This window comes from Haliotis rubra, unplaced genomic scaffold, assembly GCF_003918875.1.
Source record: "Haliotis rubra isolate DU_JTF1 unplaced genomic scaffold, ASM391887v1 Scf1146, whole genome shotgun sequence".
NCBI classification, from domain to species: Eukaryota; Metazoa; Mollusca; class Gastropoda; order Lepetellida; family Haliotidae; genus Haliotis; species Haliotis rubra.
In genome coordinates this window covers 144166-161530 of record NW_025765055.1, presented here as the reverse complement: position 1 = coordinate 161530, position 17365 = coordinate 144166, and the positions used below count along the sequence as shown (strand labels likewise).

At 38.0% G+C, this 17365-nt stretch overlaps 1 protein-coding gene across 1 annotated transcript; it reads left to right on the top strand.

Annotated features, from left to right (window-relative positions):
* Positions 1–5970: 5970 nt before the first annotated feature.
* LOC124253943 lies at positions 5971–16843 on the top strand. Its single transcript, XM_046687790.1, has 6 exons — positions 5971–5990; positions 7282–7351; positions 8683–11017; positions 11186–11406; positions 13863–13911; positions 16123–16843. Exons 1-6 carry the CDS (start codon positions 5971–5973, stop codon positions 16710–16712), a joined length of 3285 nt encoding a protein of 1094 aa, XP_046543746.1. The 3' UTR covers positions 16713–16843.
* The last annotated feature ends 522 nt before the right edge of the window (positions 16844–17365 follow it).

Genomic DNA, 17365 nt, shown 5'->3' with positions numbered 1-17365 from the left:
TCCATTGAGAGTGTTGGGAGTACTGATAGTTCGGTTAGTGAAGAGTAACTTGTGTATGTTAGATATATTGAAAAAAGTGAACCTCTCACACGATTCTTAGCTATTAAAGGTGTTGGGAAAGCAGAACAAATGTAACATAAGAAAGCCATCTTAAGCAGAAGACATATCAGTGATAATCGAAAACTGGTTGCGTTACATTTGTTGTTTTCTGACAATAAATTTCAACAGATCATCATCCTTGCTACAGTCATTGATTCTAAAAACATGTGGGCACACTTGATTTCTGAAAGGCACACCTAAAATATTTGCCTGGTGCCCTAAGGCACACTTAGAAAAAAGAGTATTTCTATCCCTGTATTCTATTAATATAAAAAAAGACTGTTTTCCCATGAAAGACCAATTTTTGAAATTACATGTAGTGAATGGATGTAGTTTTATATCTTATAAGCAAACATATGTCAATAGTGTAAGACTGAAAACAAAAAACATCAGAGAGCATGATAGTTTTTGCCAAAATCTTACCTTCAATGTAGATTTTAACACTGTGGGCCTATGAGGATTCATAAATTGCATATCTTAGTATTTGCAATAAAGGAATGTGCTTCAAAGGGAATACTGTTTTTCTTCAGGGTACAAAATGTTCACAATGTGAAATAACTTTGCTTGGGTGTTGGGGGGGGGGGGTAAATCAATACTTCCCTGTCAGTTGTATGTTATTGACTTTATTGGTATCAAACAGTGCCTACTTCATTGGACAAGTAATTAATTGCAGTGTATAAGACCATTTTTTAATATATTGCAATACCAGAGTTCATTCTAGGCCCTTTTGCTATTCACGCACTAATATTTAACATGGTGCACTGTTAGGGTACGGGCAGAACGCCTGGCACCTCAAGCAAAACTCAAGAACATGTTTGGTTTCTCTTGTTGATTTAACCTCTATTGAAAGTTTTAAAAAAGGAAGTAAATTCATAGTAGTAACTAGTAGTGTGTTGCTTTAAGTCACAGCAATTTGACATGACCCACAATATTGTCGAAATTGCCCACATAATTGAGGACTGCTGGGCCATGGGCTCACTTTATAGAAATGCTTGAATGAACACTGCAATACAATTATTTGGTCAGTACTCATCTTGATTGAATGGCATATCATGGAATTGCTTCAGGAGATAAGCATCTTTCATAGTTTTTTTTACTTCCAGGAACCTGAAAGAGAAGGAAGTTGAACAAGAAAAGGATTGTGCAGAGAATGAAACCATCATGACCCCAAGCAGTACTCAATCCATGTATGGATGTGATCACTCTCTAATTAGTAATCAGGATGCAGCAATAAGTTCATGTAAAGATAAAGAGGAAGAAGATCGTCCAGTGTTTTCTAATCAGAATGTACCAGGTTATGACGCAAAGCAACATTATTCCCACATCAGCATCATATCAAGATGGATCAGAAACTTCAGCAGCTACTGTAATTCAAGAGGAATTGGAAGAAAACTTGCATGACAATGCTATTTCGTTGGCGGATGATGGTGTAAGCAATTCCTATTATGCAGAAGATAAAGATGCTGAAGGAGACAATTTTCTGCTTGTGGATATGGACTGTAGTGATGACTGTTCCCGATGCTGAAAGTTCTTCAGATGAGTCTGCTGTCTCATCAGAGGAGGATCCATCTTTAGACAATAGCTCACTACTAGGTCCACCTTTGTATGTGTTTCCTCCATCAGATACTTTGCAAAGGTCACCGATATCACATCAACAACATATGCTATTACTGTGTGCCTATGCTATTTCACAAAAATTGTCAGGTGTGGCATTTCAGCAGCTGTTGAATGTAATAAAACTACATTTGCCAGAAAATAGCATTTGTGAAGGAAATGTTTTGGAACTGAAAGAGAAACTGGCAAATGAAGAGATAATTTTTCATGACATTTGTAGGGTTTGTGGAGCTTTATTTAAAGATGTCTTGATGTGTAGAACCCCAGGTTGTGGAGCAAGAAAGATTACAGACACCGACAGGAAACGTGTATGTTTTGCAACAAGCAATTGTGAGGAACAGCTCCGCAATATTCTTCAGAGACATGGAAACTTTGAAAAAATTCAAGAAGAAATTGAAAAGAGGGTCACCGATGCTGACAATGCATGTATTTGTGATGTCACTTCAGGTAGTATGTACAAAGAGTTGTGTGAGCCTGGCAATTTCCTGGACAATGTCAATAATACCCTAAACATCACATTAACCTGGAATACTGATGGAATTCCGTTATTCAAATCCTCAAGTGTTTCTCTTTGGCCAGTGTATCTGGCTATAAATGAACTTCCCCAAAAGGAACGTTTCTTGAAGAAGAACTTTGTTGTTTGGGGAATATGGCAGGGAGACTGTAAGCCATCAATGAACACGTTTCTTTCACCCTTTGTCAAAGATATGATGAAGTTATACAGAACAGGTTTCCCTGTGAATGGAAAGATTTGTCGAGCAATGCTGCTTCTTGGCTCGATGGATCTTCAAGCCCGAGCATATGCCATGAATTTTGTGCAGCACAATGGAGCGAGTAGCTGCCTTTACTGTGAGGAACCTGGCAAAGTTGTCACATCAGGGAAAGGGCATTGTCGGTGTTTTCCATACAGTGATGAAGTAACCATGAGGACAAAAAGTTCAGTGTGCGAAGCTGCTTCTGAGGCAGTGTCAAGTGGGAAGGCTACCCATGGTTTCCATGGGAAAAGTGTACTGTTGTGCTTGCCTTTCTTCCAGCCACAGCAGCATATTGTTATTGACTATATGCATGGAGTTTTACTTGGAATTAACAAGAAACTTTTTTCACTCTGGTTTGATGCCAAGTTCTACAAAGAAGTTTTCTTCATTGGAAACCAAATTGAAGACATAGACCATCTCCTGAAAAGAATCAGACCTCCGTATTTAATAAACAGACTGCCTAGAAAACTGAAGAACAACTATCATCGCTGGAAAGCATCTGAAATTCGTTCTTGGTTTCTGTTCTACAGTATTCCTTGTTTACAGGGCATCCTACCTCATACATACCTTAAACACTTTGCTTGTTTAGTGGAAGGAATCCATCTTCTCTTGATGGAATGCATATCACCGCAGAATCTGGTCAGAGCAAAGACCTTACTTCATGCATTCTACAAGAATTCAACAGATTTGTATGGAGAAAACTTTGCTGGACTAAATGTTCACAATCTATGGCACTATGCAGACTGTGTGAAGATGTGGGGGCCATTATGGGCATGGTCGTGCTTTGGATTTGAATCCTGCAATGGAGAAATCTTGCAGTCCGTGCATGGGAGAGGAAATGTTTGTACGAAATATTTTGGTCACTCCATGCAGAAAAGCAAATAGAACTTGGAATGAAAAGCATGCCAAAAGGACAAGTGAAATCTTACTTCCAGAAGGTGTTGCTTAGTAGCAAAAGAAAACCGCCCAAAACTGCACAAGCATATCAATGCGAGTATATTCCACCCCTCCAAGATCTTGTGGTTGAAGATGACTTGCTGAGGGATATGGATGTCAATAAAACAGAGGTGACAACTGCAACTGAAGCATCCCAAGCCAAGGTTTTGAAGATTGTTCGACATGGTTTTGTCTTCTACAGCAAAGCATGCACAAGAGTAAGGAAAAGAAATTCCTACACAGCTCTGCTCGAAACTCCAGCTGCAGATGGAGGAAGGGCCATCATCATTGACTACTTCCTTGTGAATAAGATGACATATTAAGTGATTTGCAGTTGGACATACAATGCGGTAGTGGGACCAGCATTGTCACGTCAATGTTGTCATATACAGAAAGTGGAACAGATACGTAGGTAAGTTATCTTAACATAATTCATTCAAGAATAGCATGGCCTATGATGTTGGGTGTCCAAGCCACAAAGTGTGAGTTATCTAGGAGGGTCATCTCTGCGGGCAACAAAGTTAATTAAATCTAGATGTTATCTGTGTGCTTTTCAGGGTCTCCAACATCATATAACAGAAAGTTGTTATAATAGTTAATGACTGTTTCTTGCAACATTGGTTTTTAAAAAAAAATGATCAATTGTAAGCTTTTTAATGACACACAATACATCTTGCTGTAGCACCAGTAGACATTTTACACCAAACACTCTGGCAACCCGTCTAATAGTTGTGTAACCGTTTTAATATTTCCTTCCGTACCATTATCAGATGATCAGATCCAAGTAAGTTTTCACAATTGTACTTAAATTATTCCCATGACAAAAAAATATGTACCAGTACATATTCCAACAGTATTTCATTGTGAAATGAAACTGTACCAGAGGCCCAGACAAGATGCGTATCCGGGTAAAATACGTATACAAACTTTCCAATTATGCACTGAAAAATAATTGTTGCCTACCAACTACGCATTTAAACTGTTAGATACGCAGAGAGTTTAAAACAAATGCATATGGAATATACTTATAAAAATCGCTTTCGTAATGAAAAAGACATTGATTGCTATCAATTTTTTTTTGAGCAGGGAAAATTAATTTATTTTTTCTCTTATTCTTGAAGAAATACCTCTGGCAGATCTGTAGGGATGGTGTAAATCCAGCTACGGAAATGTACTGCAAATCCCTATGGTCCCAGTGTGTCCTCCCAAAAGTTAGACGTCCCAGAAGTTAGATGTCCCAAAAGTTAGATGCGTTAAAACAACAAAGGTAATGGTTGGTTGCACTGAGGTTCATTACACTGTTACCTTCGTTAATTACTAGTCCAAATGTACTTATCCAAACACAAAGAGAAGAGATTATGGACAATGACAATAACTCTATTTTATATTGTTTATGTTGGAAAAACAATCTTAGGAAGGAAGTAACTCCATTAGGTTAATGAAAACTCAAAAACAAAAAATCTATGATCCTGTTTTGATCAGAGTGAACATCGTAAAAACAAGCATACAAAATCTCTGATCCTAGTAAGATGCATTTCTGTGTTTCTTATTTGTTAACATAGTTAAACATTTTTCTGGCTCTAATAGGCTTTTGAAATGTCTGTACAGGTTATACCTTGAATTTTCTTCAATTGAACTATTCCATGACATTTAAACATTTGAAGAAACTGGGATTCATTAGCAACACCTTGAAATAACCAAACATAACCAAACCCATATGAAATCAATAAATGACGCACAGATGAAACATAGTTATCATAACCACAATTATCGTAATACATTAGCATATCATAAGCTTTTGTTGGAATTCTTTGTTGATGCATATTTACTAGTTTAAGCCAGTATTTTATGAAACGCTAATGTGCATTTATACACATTGGGTAACGTCAACATTCACCATAAACAATTACATTTGGTGTTCGGGGACCAACATTTAAGAACTTATTACATGCAGTTAAATGTACATTTTAAATCTTATAAAATTTATTAATATCCCATACTTCGGCACCATACAAAAGGATTGGTTAAATTTGGGTATCAAATATTTTGAAAAATACAGAATAGTCAACATTGTCTAATTTATATAAATGGTGTAGTGCTTCTAGAAGTGCCCTTTTAAGATGAATAAGGAATACCTACATATCTATTTGAATCAACTGTTCTCTTTTATAAAACCAGTTTTCATTTCTAGCTATCGGTCCACCTCTTCTGAAAACAACAACTTGAGTTTTCTCTACATTAACTGTCAACATAGTATTCTGATCAAAGTATTTCTGTACCAACCATCTCGTTAGTGTATGGGACAGGTTCATTATATCAGTAGGTGAGACTAGGTTGTAATCAGAGTCACACCTGATTGATTTGTCTGATTTGGATGTATAATTTTTGGGAGTAAACCATCCCTAGTATGGTGATCTACCTTCAGTTGTTGGTGATATCTAATGTGTTTTTATATTGTATTGTCTTCTATAGTTAAAATGTTCCAGAATCACATACTGTGATAATTTAGTTGTTGTCATAATTTAACATTATGTATTATGAGTGTATAACTTGTTTCAGTCATGACATGGCTGAAATTCTGCTGATGTGGCTTGATATGCCTACTCAATCACTGGTCTTGCACTGGTGAATATACAGTGGATGCCCTCTAAACCGGCAGCCTTCCAATCCGGCATGCTCTCAATATCGGCACTAGAATTTGGTCTAGAATTTGTTTAATTTATGATCATTCTCTAAACCGGCACTCCCTTTATACCAGCATTTTTTGTCGCTCCCAATGAGTGCCGGTTTAGAGGGCTTCCACTGTATACTACCCATCAAAAATTTAGACTCCCTAGTGTAAATGTAACAAAATTTTACACCAAAATGCATCTGTTCAAGTGCACGATATTTGCACATGCTTTTAAACAATTTGGTGCACGATCCTCTTACAATTCATCTGCATAAAGTTTGCAGTTGGTTCGCTCTAGTTAGTTGAGAAATTCATCTTGCAGAAGGTAACGGCTTACGAAAAGACGTTAAAATATGGTACTTGTTGGTCCCTGCCTGGCGCTCGGCATTAACAGGTACAACAAGGACTGGTCGGCTGGGAGTCAGTTTAATGTGTCTGAGTGGGGTATTCATGCTTCACTGCGGCATGGTATCTCAGTGGGCTAGCACTATAAAACCAGCTTCAGTCTGGGCTAGTACAAGCAGCCGCAAATACACATACACACGCATGCACATCGTCATATGAGCGAAATATTCTCAAGCACAACGCTAAACCCAATTTCACCTCACGTCACCTTTAAGTGAGTCTACAGTTTTGATGGGTAGTATGTGTCTTAGAATGGTCTTCAGCAAGCCACACTTGTCTTAAGAGACAACTTAAAGGGTGGCCAGGCTCGCTGACTTGGTTGACAAATGTCATCATATCCCGATTAGGTAGATCAATGCCCATGCTGTTCATCACTGGATTGTCTGGTCCAGACTCAACACCACGATCATAAAGCTGTGAAATTGCTGAGTGTGGCCTTAACAAACAAATAATCTTGCTGATCTTGATGGGTCAAGTTGGATCTGTCATATAGCTGGAGTATTACTCCAGTTATACGGAAACTCAAGTTATACGGCAGCAATCTGTAAATAATCGAGTCTGGACCAGACAATCCAGTGATCAACATCATTAGCATCAATTGATAAACGATGACATGTGTCAACGAAGTCTGTCAACTTGACCACCTGATCCCATTATGCTCTAATGACAAGCATGCATTGTCGAAGATCAATTCTAACCCGGATCTTCACAAATCCAACTGTATGGCTACTGTCCAAAATAAAAAGACATATTCCAGTGAAGTTGCTGTGTGAAGATGCAGATGGACATTTTCTGTTTCAGCTGCTGCATTGGCGAGTCTGATCTAAAAACCACGACCTTGAGATCTACCCTGGGGAAGAACACTTTAAAGGTGAGGCATGTTTTTGCTTATTGAAATAGTTTCATGTTAGTTCTGAAAGTTAATATCTTGTTTAAATGCATGCTTCAATGCTTGTGCTGTTGATCAATGGATGGTTTTGTCCAAACTCAATGATTTACAGACAGCTGTGATGTAAAGCTGGGAAATTCCTGCATAGCCTCAAATAACTCAAAGTATTTGGCAGGTCCCTTCAACTTAGATTTACTGGGTCCTTTGTCGACAGGTTTTTATAATATACATCTATTCCATTTCAATGTCACATATGTTCTCTCACGATATGGCTGAAATATTGCCGATGTGACGTTAAATAATAACTCACTCACTCCCTAGATTGACTGGATTGTCTGCTTCATACTAGAATATTACAATATATGACCGTAGATAAGCCGACCTCATAGATAAGCCGACCGTAGATAAGCCGACCTCATAGATAAGTCTGGATCCTAACTTGAACCTTAAAATCAGCATCAAAATGGTAATCATAATCCCTGCACATAACACTGCCCCCAAAATGTAAGTAGAACTGAAAAGGTAAATAATCTTGTTTAGTAATGTTTAATTCCAAGTTTGACATCTTGACCAACAAAAGTAATTTATCTTGTTCTTTCACACAAAGAGATACAATAACATTTTCTTACCACAAGAAATACTAGTTTGATGAAAGTGTGATCCATATATAAGCTGACCCCTTTCTACAGACACCTTTTTTTTGGTCATCAAAATTTTGCTCATCTCCAATCATATACAGTATACTAAATCAGGGTGATTTCATTATTTACTAATAGCACTGGTGGAAAATGGCTGGTGCAGGTTGCCTTAAGTAACAGGTTGCACCTGGTGCAGGTAACAATTAATCCTCATACATCTTGGAGCTGTCATTGTGTGTTTTAATTGGGAAGTAAGTGACTGTAATTAATATGTTTCTCTTTGTCTATTGGATGAGTTTACAAATACAAACATTTGTGTATTCATAAATCAGTAATGCAGCAGTAATGATTTGTGAGTACAACATGTTTATTTCGAGATGTTCAGATTTTTAAATTAAGGTAATGTCATGGGGTCAGGTTCTGAATGTATCTGATACTGAGTACGTCTTATGAAACTTTAGGCATTTATGTTACTTATTATATAACGAGTGGCATTATTCTATTGTCCAACCAAAATTTTGATGGTGCAGCCAAACCCATAAGCCAGGTTGTACTCGGTGCAGATACTGTAAAAAGACAAAACCGTACCCTGCAAATATACCAACCTGCATGAAATAGCTTGTATATTGCTGAGCGTAGCTTAACATAATTGACAAAACTATGATTATTTCCCAGGGAGTGTGGGTGTTCCTGGCCCTAGTTGGCCAGGTGGTGGCACCAGCTGCTCTTTCCAGTGGGCAAATAACAGTTCAAGTGGTTGAGGAACCCACAAACAGGGTGCTGAATGAGTATGACGTCTTCATGATACAAATCTTGATGAGTCGAAGTCTAACAAGTCTGGAGCAGGATGTACCACAAAGCTGGTCCAAAATCACCAGCTATGAAGAAGTATCCTCATCATTACTGACTCTTCAGAGGAAACTTCAGGAACATGATGTGCTGCTGACACTGATTGTACTTGACACACTACCCGAGTTCCTGAATGACGACCTCGTACAGAGAGCCGTGTTAAAGGCTTGGACTACATTAGAAGATGAAGAAGAATTACTGGAAAATCACTTTGAAGAGAAAACATCTCGAAATAAACATGTTGTCCTCACAAATGGTTCTTTTCAAAGCCTCCTGACACAGCTTAAAGGTGAGCCATTTGACAGTGATGAGGTTCATAGTCAACTCCATTCAGCAGATTCCCCAAGCAAACTGGTCATCATTGATGGTGAACCACAAGTTCTGAGGTTTCAAGAATTCCAAATCCTGTTTGGAATTTATGTACAACATACATTGCTGAACCAACAACAACTGATGAAACGAAAACCTCAGCTACCAAGAAGGGCAAATGGACAATCTGGATCAAGTGGTGCAGATATCAGAAAAGAAGCAGCAGCAAAAAGCAAGGTTGTGTTGACAAAAGATGCATTCCAAAGCCTTCTAAAACAGGTCAAACTTGACACATTACAGGATGAAGATCATGAGCCATCTCATAGTCAAGATGTGGAAGTATCTGCAAGCAAAGTAGGATTATCTAAAGGCAGAACTACATCACCTCTCATGCTCCAGAAAGAGTTCCTCAGTAAACTGGTATCGCAGACTATGAACACACTTCACAGACAGTCCACATTGCACGACCAGCTGATGTTCCTTGATGGAGCACTGGACCAGGACTTGCCAGAGAGCCTTGAAGAGACTGAATCACCAAGCAAATTAGTTACCCCTGTGATGTACCAAAGGGAATTCCTCAGTAAAATACTGTCACAAACAATGAACACAATTTACGGAGAGTCAGGATTGCAAGATAAACTGAAGATGTGGGATGCAATGCTGGAGTTAGCATTTCGGAAACGTCTTGAGAACACAGAATCACCAAGCAAACTAATTAACCCTGTGATGTACCAACGAGAGTTCCTCAGTAAAATACTGTCACAAACAATGAACACACTTTACGGAGATTCAGGATTCCTGGACCAAGTGGAGTTGTTTGATGGAGTGCTTGCCTTTGCTTTTCAGGAACATCTAGCAAAGACAGAATTACCAAACAAACTAACTACGCCCATTATGTATCAAAGAGAGTTCATAGCTAAAATACTATCGCAAACAATGAGCACACTTTATGGAGAGTCAGGATTGGGAGATGAACTGAATTTCTTTGATCGAGTACTGGACAAAGACTTACCAGAGAGCCTAGAAGAGACTGAGTCACCAAGCAAACCAATTACCCCTGTGATGCACCAAAGAGAGCTCCTCAGTAAAGAATTATTGCTTACAATGAGCACACTTTATAGAGAGTCAGGATTACAGGACAAACTGAAGGTACTTGATGGAGAAGACTTGACATCAATGGAGCATCCCGATAAGACAGAATCGCTAAGCAAATATAATACCCTTGTGATGCACCAAAGAGAGTTTCTCAGTAAAATACTATCACAAACAATGAGCACACTTTATGGAGAGGCAGGATTACAGGACCAACTGAAGGTACTTGATGGAGAGGCCTTGGCATCATTGGAACGTCCAGATAAGACAGAATCACCAAGCAAACTAATTAGCCCCGTGGTGCACCAAAGAGAGTTACTCAGTAAAGAACTATTTTTAACAATGAGCAAACTTTATGTAGAGTCAGGATTGCAGGAAAAACTGAGGGTGTTTAATGGAATACTGGACTTGGCATCGCTGGATCATCCAGAGAAGACAGAGTCACCGAGCAAATTTATTACCCCTGTGATGTACGAAAGAGAGTCCCTCAGTAAAGAACTATTGCAAACAATGAGCACACTTTATGGAGAGTCAGGATTACAGGACCAACTGAAGTTGCTTGATGGAGAGGACTTGACATCAATGGAGCATTCCGATGAAACAGAATCACTAAGCAAATTAATTACCCTGGTGATGCACCAAAGAGAGACCCTCAGTAAAGAACTATTTTTAACAATGAGCACACTTTATGGAGAGTCAGGATTACAGGACCAACTGAAGGTACTTGATGGAGAGGACTTGGCATCACTGGAACGTCCAGATAAAACAGAATCACTAAGCAAAGTAATTAGCCCCGTGGTGCACCAAAGAGAGTTCCTCGGTAAAGAACTATTTTTAACAATGAGCACACTTTATGGAGAGTCAGGATTACAGGACCAACTGAAGTTGCTTGATGGAGAGGACTTGGCATCACTGGAACGTAGATTAAATAAGTCAGAATCACCAAGCAAACTAATTAGCCCTGTGATGTACCAAAGAGAGTTTCTCAGTAAAATACCATCGCAAACAATGAAGACACTTTATGGAGAGTCCGGATTGCAGGACCAACTGAAGATGTGGGATGGAGTGATGGATCAGACAAAATACACAGTTGCAGCTTCATCTCAAAGCTTCGATGGTCTGAAGCAGGATGCCTGGTTGAGTCAAGAGGTAAGACTTCTCTTATATTCATTGACATTCAAATACTTCCCTTAGAAATGGTTTAGTGGTCAAATAATTATCGAAGAATTTATGTACATTTGTCATGATATCGATAGTTTGAAAGGACAACCAAAGTCAAATGAAAAACAATTACAAATTTCTCTTAAATGCAAAAATGTAGATTTGCTGCAATATGGGTTGTGATCAGCTAATTCACAGAGCAAGCATTTGAACCATGGCTAATTAGTAATACACAATCCCATTTGGATAGTGGCCAAATGTAACATGTTATATTTGGGATAACACTTTCCTAGTAAAGAACAGATTCTCGTACTTTATTGGGTTGAGTCCCATCCAGGATTCGAACCCACATCCTCAAGAGTCAGGGACCTCATTGCCAGCACACAAAGTCACCCGCCTATCCCACCCAGTCGACACAGTGGCTGAGTGGGTTAGACTGCTGACTATGTTACAAATGACTAAATGTGTTAACAAATAGCGCAACAATAAGGTCAGACTTTTAAAAAAATGAATTGAAAAGCAGTGAGGTTTAGATTCAGCCAACCTTTGTAAAATGCTTAAGAAAATGTGATTTAATGGTGCTGTCAACATAAGTAAATTGTATATATGTTGTATTTAAACCTGCTGAAAGTTTATCATAAAAGTTAAAACACAACTAACAAAGATGTATCAATAATTCATGTTGGGTGGGAGGTAACTCTTAACTTGCTTCTTTTTGCATTTCTTCAATCCCACTGGCTTAAGATTTTAGAAAACTTATCAAATAAACCTGAAATCGAATTTTCTTACATGTGTTTTGACCAACTAATCTGAAATTTGGAACCGAAAAGTGGTAACAACCTTCCCCCCAAAATGTCATAACCTAGTCAGTGTCTCTCTGATTATATCTGGGGGCGGTGGGGTAGCCTAGTGGTTAAAGCGTTGGCTCACTCTCTGATTATATCCCTCACATGGGTACAATGTGTGATATACATTTCTGGTGTCCCCTGCCGTGATTTTTCTGGAATATTGCTAAAACCATACTCTTTCACTGTGATCAAGCTTTTTTAAAAAAAAGTAGGGTAACTTCATTTTCAATATACGATTGAACAAATTGTGAGGTATAGATATACTTTTTGAAGAGTAGATACATTTAAGACAACCCCACATGGGAAGTTTAGTATATTTTGGTCCAAATCTAATAGCAAGGTAATGAAAATAGTCCACTCTCAACCTTGCCAAACAAAGCTATGGTAGCAAAATGGGCCTCTGGTAATAATGATGATCAAATATAATAGCTTTATAATGGAGCATGGTGTAATTCATGCTTTTGAAATAAAAATCCTTTTATGAATACAGAGGTACAGATAAGCTGCGTATCTGTGTAAATTACGCAAATATTTATGTGAAAACTCAATTCCTATTAAGTCTATTGTGTACAAGTACGCTTGAATATTTGTAAATACTCAATAAATGTGATCTTACATGCGTACACAAATGTCAAATCTTTGGTGGATTAGATAGAAAAACTAAGGTATATTGAGAGATTCAATTTCAGGACATGAACTTTTAGCAAATTGCAGTCTTTCTTATCGTTTCTCATATCACAGATCAAATTTAGGTAACAAACACTAACATTTAAACTTTATTATGTTTTTAAAATTAAGGGAAAATGGCAAAATACCCAATCGAGGTGAGTACAGTTTATTTGGTTACTCAAAGGAAAATTTGGATACCCAATTGAGATGAAGAAAAGGGAGTACATAACTCAATGACCCAAAAAAGTTATCTGTAGCTCTGTGAACAGCCAAAGGTAGAGATGAAATTATTCCTAATCTGCTACAGCGTTCCCACAAGACCTGGAAAACCTTGAAATTTCACTACCCATTTGTTAGTCTTAGAAAAATCATGGAATTTGAAAAATAGATGAAATCATGGGAAAATCATGAAATAATCATGGGTTTTTTATCTAACAAAACTTTATATCTTAACAGTAATCCGAGGGCTATGGCAGCCATTAACATCTTGGTTATATGTCGATAATGATAGTTAAAGAGTGAAAGAAAAATTGTTACCATTGATATTTCATTTTTATTATGTCATCTTATAAAGAGGTGTGAATGGACCACTGTAAGGGGAGATGGGAGGCCATATTTAAGATACTGTTTTATTTCAGACACAGAAATATATGTTTAAAGGTATCAAATACCCTAGGACATATATTGTTGTGTCTGGAAAAATCAGTATGTGTTTTGAAAAATCATGGAAAATTTTCACAAAAATGTGGAACCCTGTGTAATTTTAAAAGGTCATATCAAAGAAGCCTTTTACAATTTAACAAAAATGTCATTGTTAAAGTAATAAATAATTATTGTGTTCTGGAAAGTATAAGTGAGTTCAGCAAGTTGAAAAAATATTTGCCAGTGTACACAATGTTAGCCGAACCATTGTTTGATTTTCTCCAGGCACTAAGGGGAGGACTGAGGTCAGCTGTTGGGGTCAAGGCAAGTGCTTGTATTATTTCCCAGGGAGTGCGCATGTTCCTGGTCCTAGTAGGGCAGGTAGTGGCACCAGCTGCACTTTCCAGAGGGCAAGTAACACTGCAAGTGGTGGAGGAACCCACAAGGGAAGGACTGAGTTCAGCTGCTGTGGTCAAGTCAAGTGCTTGTAAGTACTGCAGATATCTCTGTCCAGTGTGAATTGTGAGTCAAAATTTTACGTCACTTCAGCAGTTTTCCACACATATCGTGACAACAAAACATTTTATGCTGAAAATAAATACATTAATATTTTTTAAGAAGCTGTTAGCAAAGGAGAGAATAACAACTACATTATCACAGTTTGATTAAAACTAATATGAGATCACTTCAAAATGCTAAATCAGTTGTCAACAGTGTTTCCGGTCTCTGGTATATACCTGAAAATCGCCGGTAAAATTCGTTTGGGACCGGTAAATTGAAAGCCAGCCGGATGCTGGGTCCAGTAAATAATCATGTATTAAAATAAAAAATTCATGGGTAAGCAAAATCACAGTCTTGACTGTGCTTTCATGGTCGCACAAATTGTAATATTTCGGAAATACCAAGGCTAAAAATAACTTTAAAATGAGTACTTACAGTATGGCAATAAGACATGTCCGGCAAATTTAATTCATGACCGGTAAAATGTTAGGTTGCCAGACACAGTGTCCGATAAATAATTTAGTCAGCGAAAACACTGTGTCAACAATACAATATAAAAACAGGCTGTAGATCTCCATCAACTGAAGGTAGATCACCATACTGGGGACTTACAGGACTTTTGCTTCCTGCATGGACCCTAGCTGGATTAACACCACAGGATTAACTGCTAGATGTCCTGTAAGTCCCCATGGTCCCTAGTATGGTGATCAGTTTGTTAGCAATCTACACCCAGTTTTTGTATTCAATGTCTTCTATAGTTCTGTGTTTCAGATTTATATACTGGTTTTATATTGTAATCTGTGTTTACTGTCCTTCATTGACAGGACTTTAAAATTGAAAAATATTTACTGTGTATTTAGGTATTGTTTTAGTACAATATGGCTGAAATACTGCTAATGTTAATTTCAATTTTAACTCACTCTCACTACCAACACAAACAGAAAATACAACACAAGCAGATGTAGTATTTGAAACAGTGTTGACCAAGCTTTCTGCCAAATATTGACCTGGTTATTGACCTGGCAACTAAAACCTGACTGGATATCATTGCCTGGGTTTTTGTTTTCACCATGTGATCAGAACTCAATCTTTATTACCAGAAAAGTGGATATTTCAGGGTTCGAAATACCCCATATATTAGTGTGCCATGGCACGGTAATTATTGAAATGGCACGGCTAAAAAAATGTTCTCGGTGCCCTTTTGACACGCCTGATTTTTCAGAGACATAACTCACATTTAGTCATTTAATCCCCAAAACAATTATTTTTTTCCAAATTAAATAATACCATACATATTTGAATGCTCATAAACCAATTTCTTTATTTAACAATAAATTTCAAATGATCATCATCATTGTCATTTATTCTAAAAACATGTGGACATACTCAATTTCTGAAAGGCATTGCTAAAAAAATATTTGTCTGGTGCCCTAAGGCACACTTAGAAAAAAAAGTATTTCTATCCCTGATATTTTGAAAAATGCATATTATGCTGTTTTCCTCACCACTATAAGGAGCATTCCTTGTTATGGACATTTTTATCTCTTTTTTTTTTATTTATTAAATTAGCATGATGTTGAACGCAAGATGTATTGTTTAAATACTTTTACAATTTTGACCATGGTTAGTGATTTCCCTTTGACCATGCTAATCAGTTATATAAAAAGGCATATATATATACTGCTCTGTAAACTCTGTTAAGTCATTGACCCGTAAAGGACCGGGTTAGAATATTGGCCTTCAGTAACCCATGCTTGTCGTAAGAGGTGACTAACGGGATCGGGTGGTAAGGCCCCCTGACTTGGTTGACACATGTCATCTCATCCCACTTGTGCAGATAGGTGCTCATGACGTCAGTCACCGAATATTTTCACACATGCCTGATTATATACAGACCGTGATACGGCTGTAACATTGCTCTCACCACCCCACACCAAACCACCATTTGAATTCACATCTTTCTATTATTTTCAGCTCCCTACAACTGTAATTATAAAAAACCTGCATACTTCACGTTGAAATGCGTTTTTTTTTTAATTTCCAGCCTGTAATTATAAAGAAACCCACCAAGTAGTCCAGCTGTACACAGACTCGTGTTACAGGAGGTCAGGCAGCTTCACACAACGGATGGCAGGGTTGGGGGGTTTATGGTATGACAAACTGAAGTATCATGTATTTAGTACTGCTTATTCCAACCCCCATAAACTCCATAATAACGACCTGGAAATGTTGGCCATTTTAGTTGCTTTAAACCTACATGGTAGAGACTGGCAAGGTATGAATGTTGAAGCGTATTGTGATAACGAGTCGACAGTTAAATTACTTAATGCATATTGTGACGATACATCCTTAAACGTGTTAAAATGTAAGAGTAGGAATCGAAAACAGAGGAGTAGTAAAATTCAAACTTTTATTATTAATGAAATTAATGAAGAAGTATGTAGGTATAAATTTAGGTTATCTACCATCCAAATTGGTGGGAAACAAAATTGTCGAGCCGATATGTTGTCAAGACGTGGGATTGAGGAGTTTTCATCTCATCTCCCTCGGGGTGCGCGATATTGTGAATATAATGTTATGGCTGAACTACATTCCTTCGATCGAAGTCTGGAAAGTTGGATGAAAACATTTTGATGATGTATGTGGATGTGTATGTGTATGGATGAATGTTTGATGCAGCAATCTGGAGTATTGCAGCTGTGGTATGTTGTGAGTGGGTGGGTGTAGTGAACGTGTGAGTTTAGTTTTACGCCGCACTCAGCAATATTCCAGCTATATGGCGGCGGTCTGTAAATAATCCAGACAATCCAGTGATCAACAGCATGAGCATCAATCTGCGCAGTTGGGAACCAATGACATGTGTCAACCAAGCCAGCGAACCTGACCACCCAATCCCGTTAGTCGCCTCTTACGACAAGCATGGGTTACTGAAGGTTCATTCTTGGGTTGGATGGGTGTAATATTGGCACCGTAACGTTGGTGAGTATATTGTGAGTAGGTGGATGTATCTTTTGTGAGTAGATGGGTATACTGTTTATGAGCAGGTGGGTGTATCATTTGTGAATTGATGAGTGTATTGTTTGTGAGTTGGTGGGTGTACTGTTTGTGAATTGATGAGTGTATTGTTTGTGAGTTAGTGGGTGTACTGTTTGTGAGTTGGTGGGTGTACTGTTTGTGAGTTGGTGGATGTATCATTAGTGAGTTAATGGGTGTGAGTGAGTGAGTGAGTATGGTTTTACGCCGCTTTTTAGCAATATTCCAGCAATATCAGGGCGGGGGACACCAGA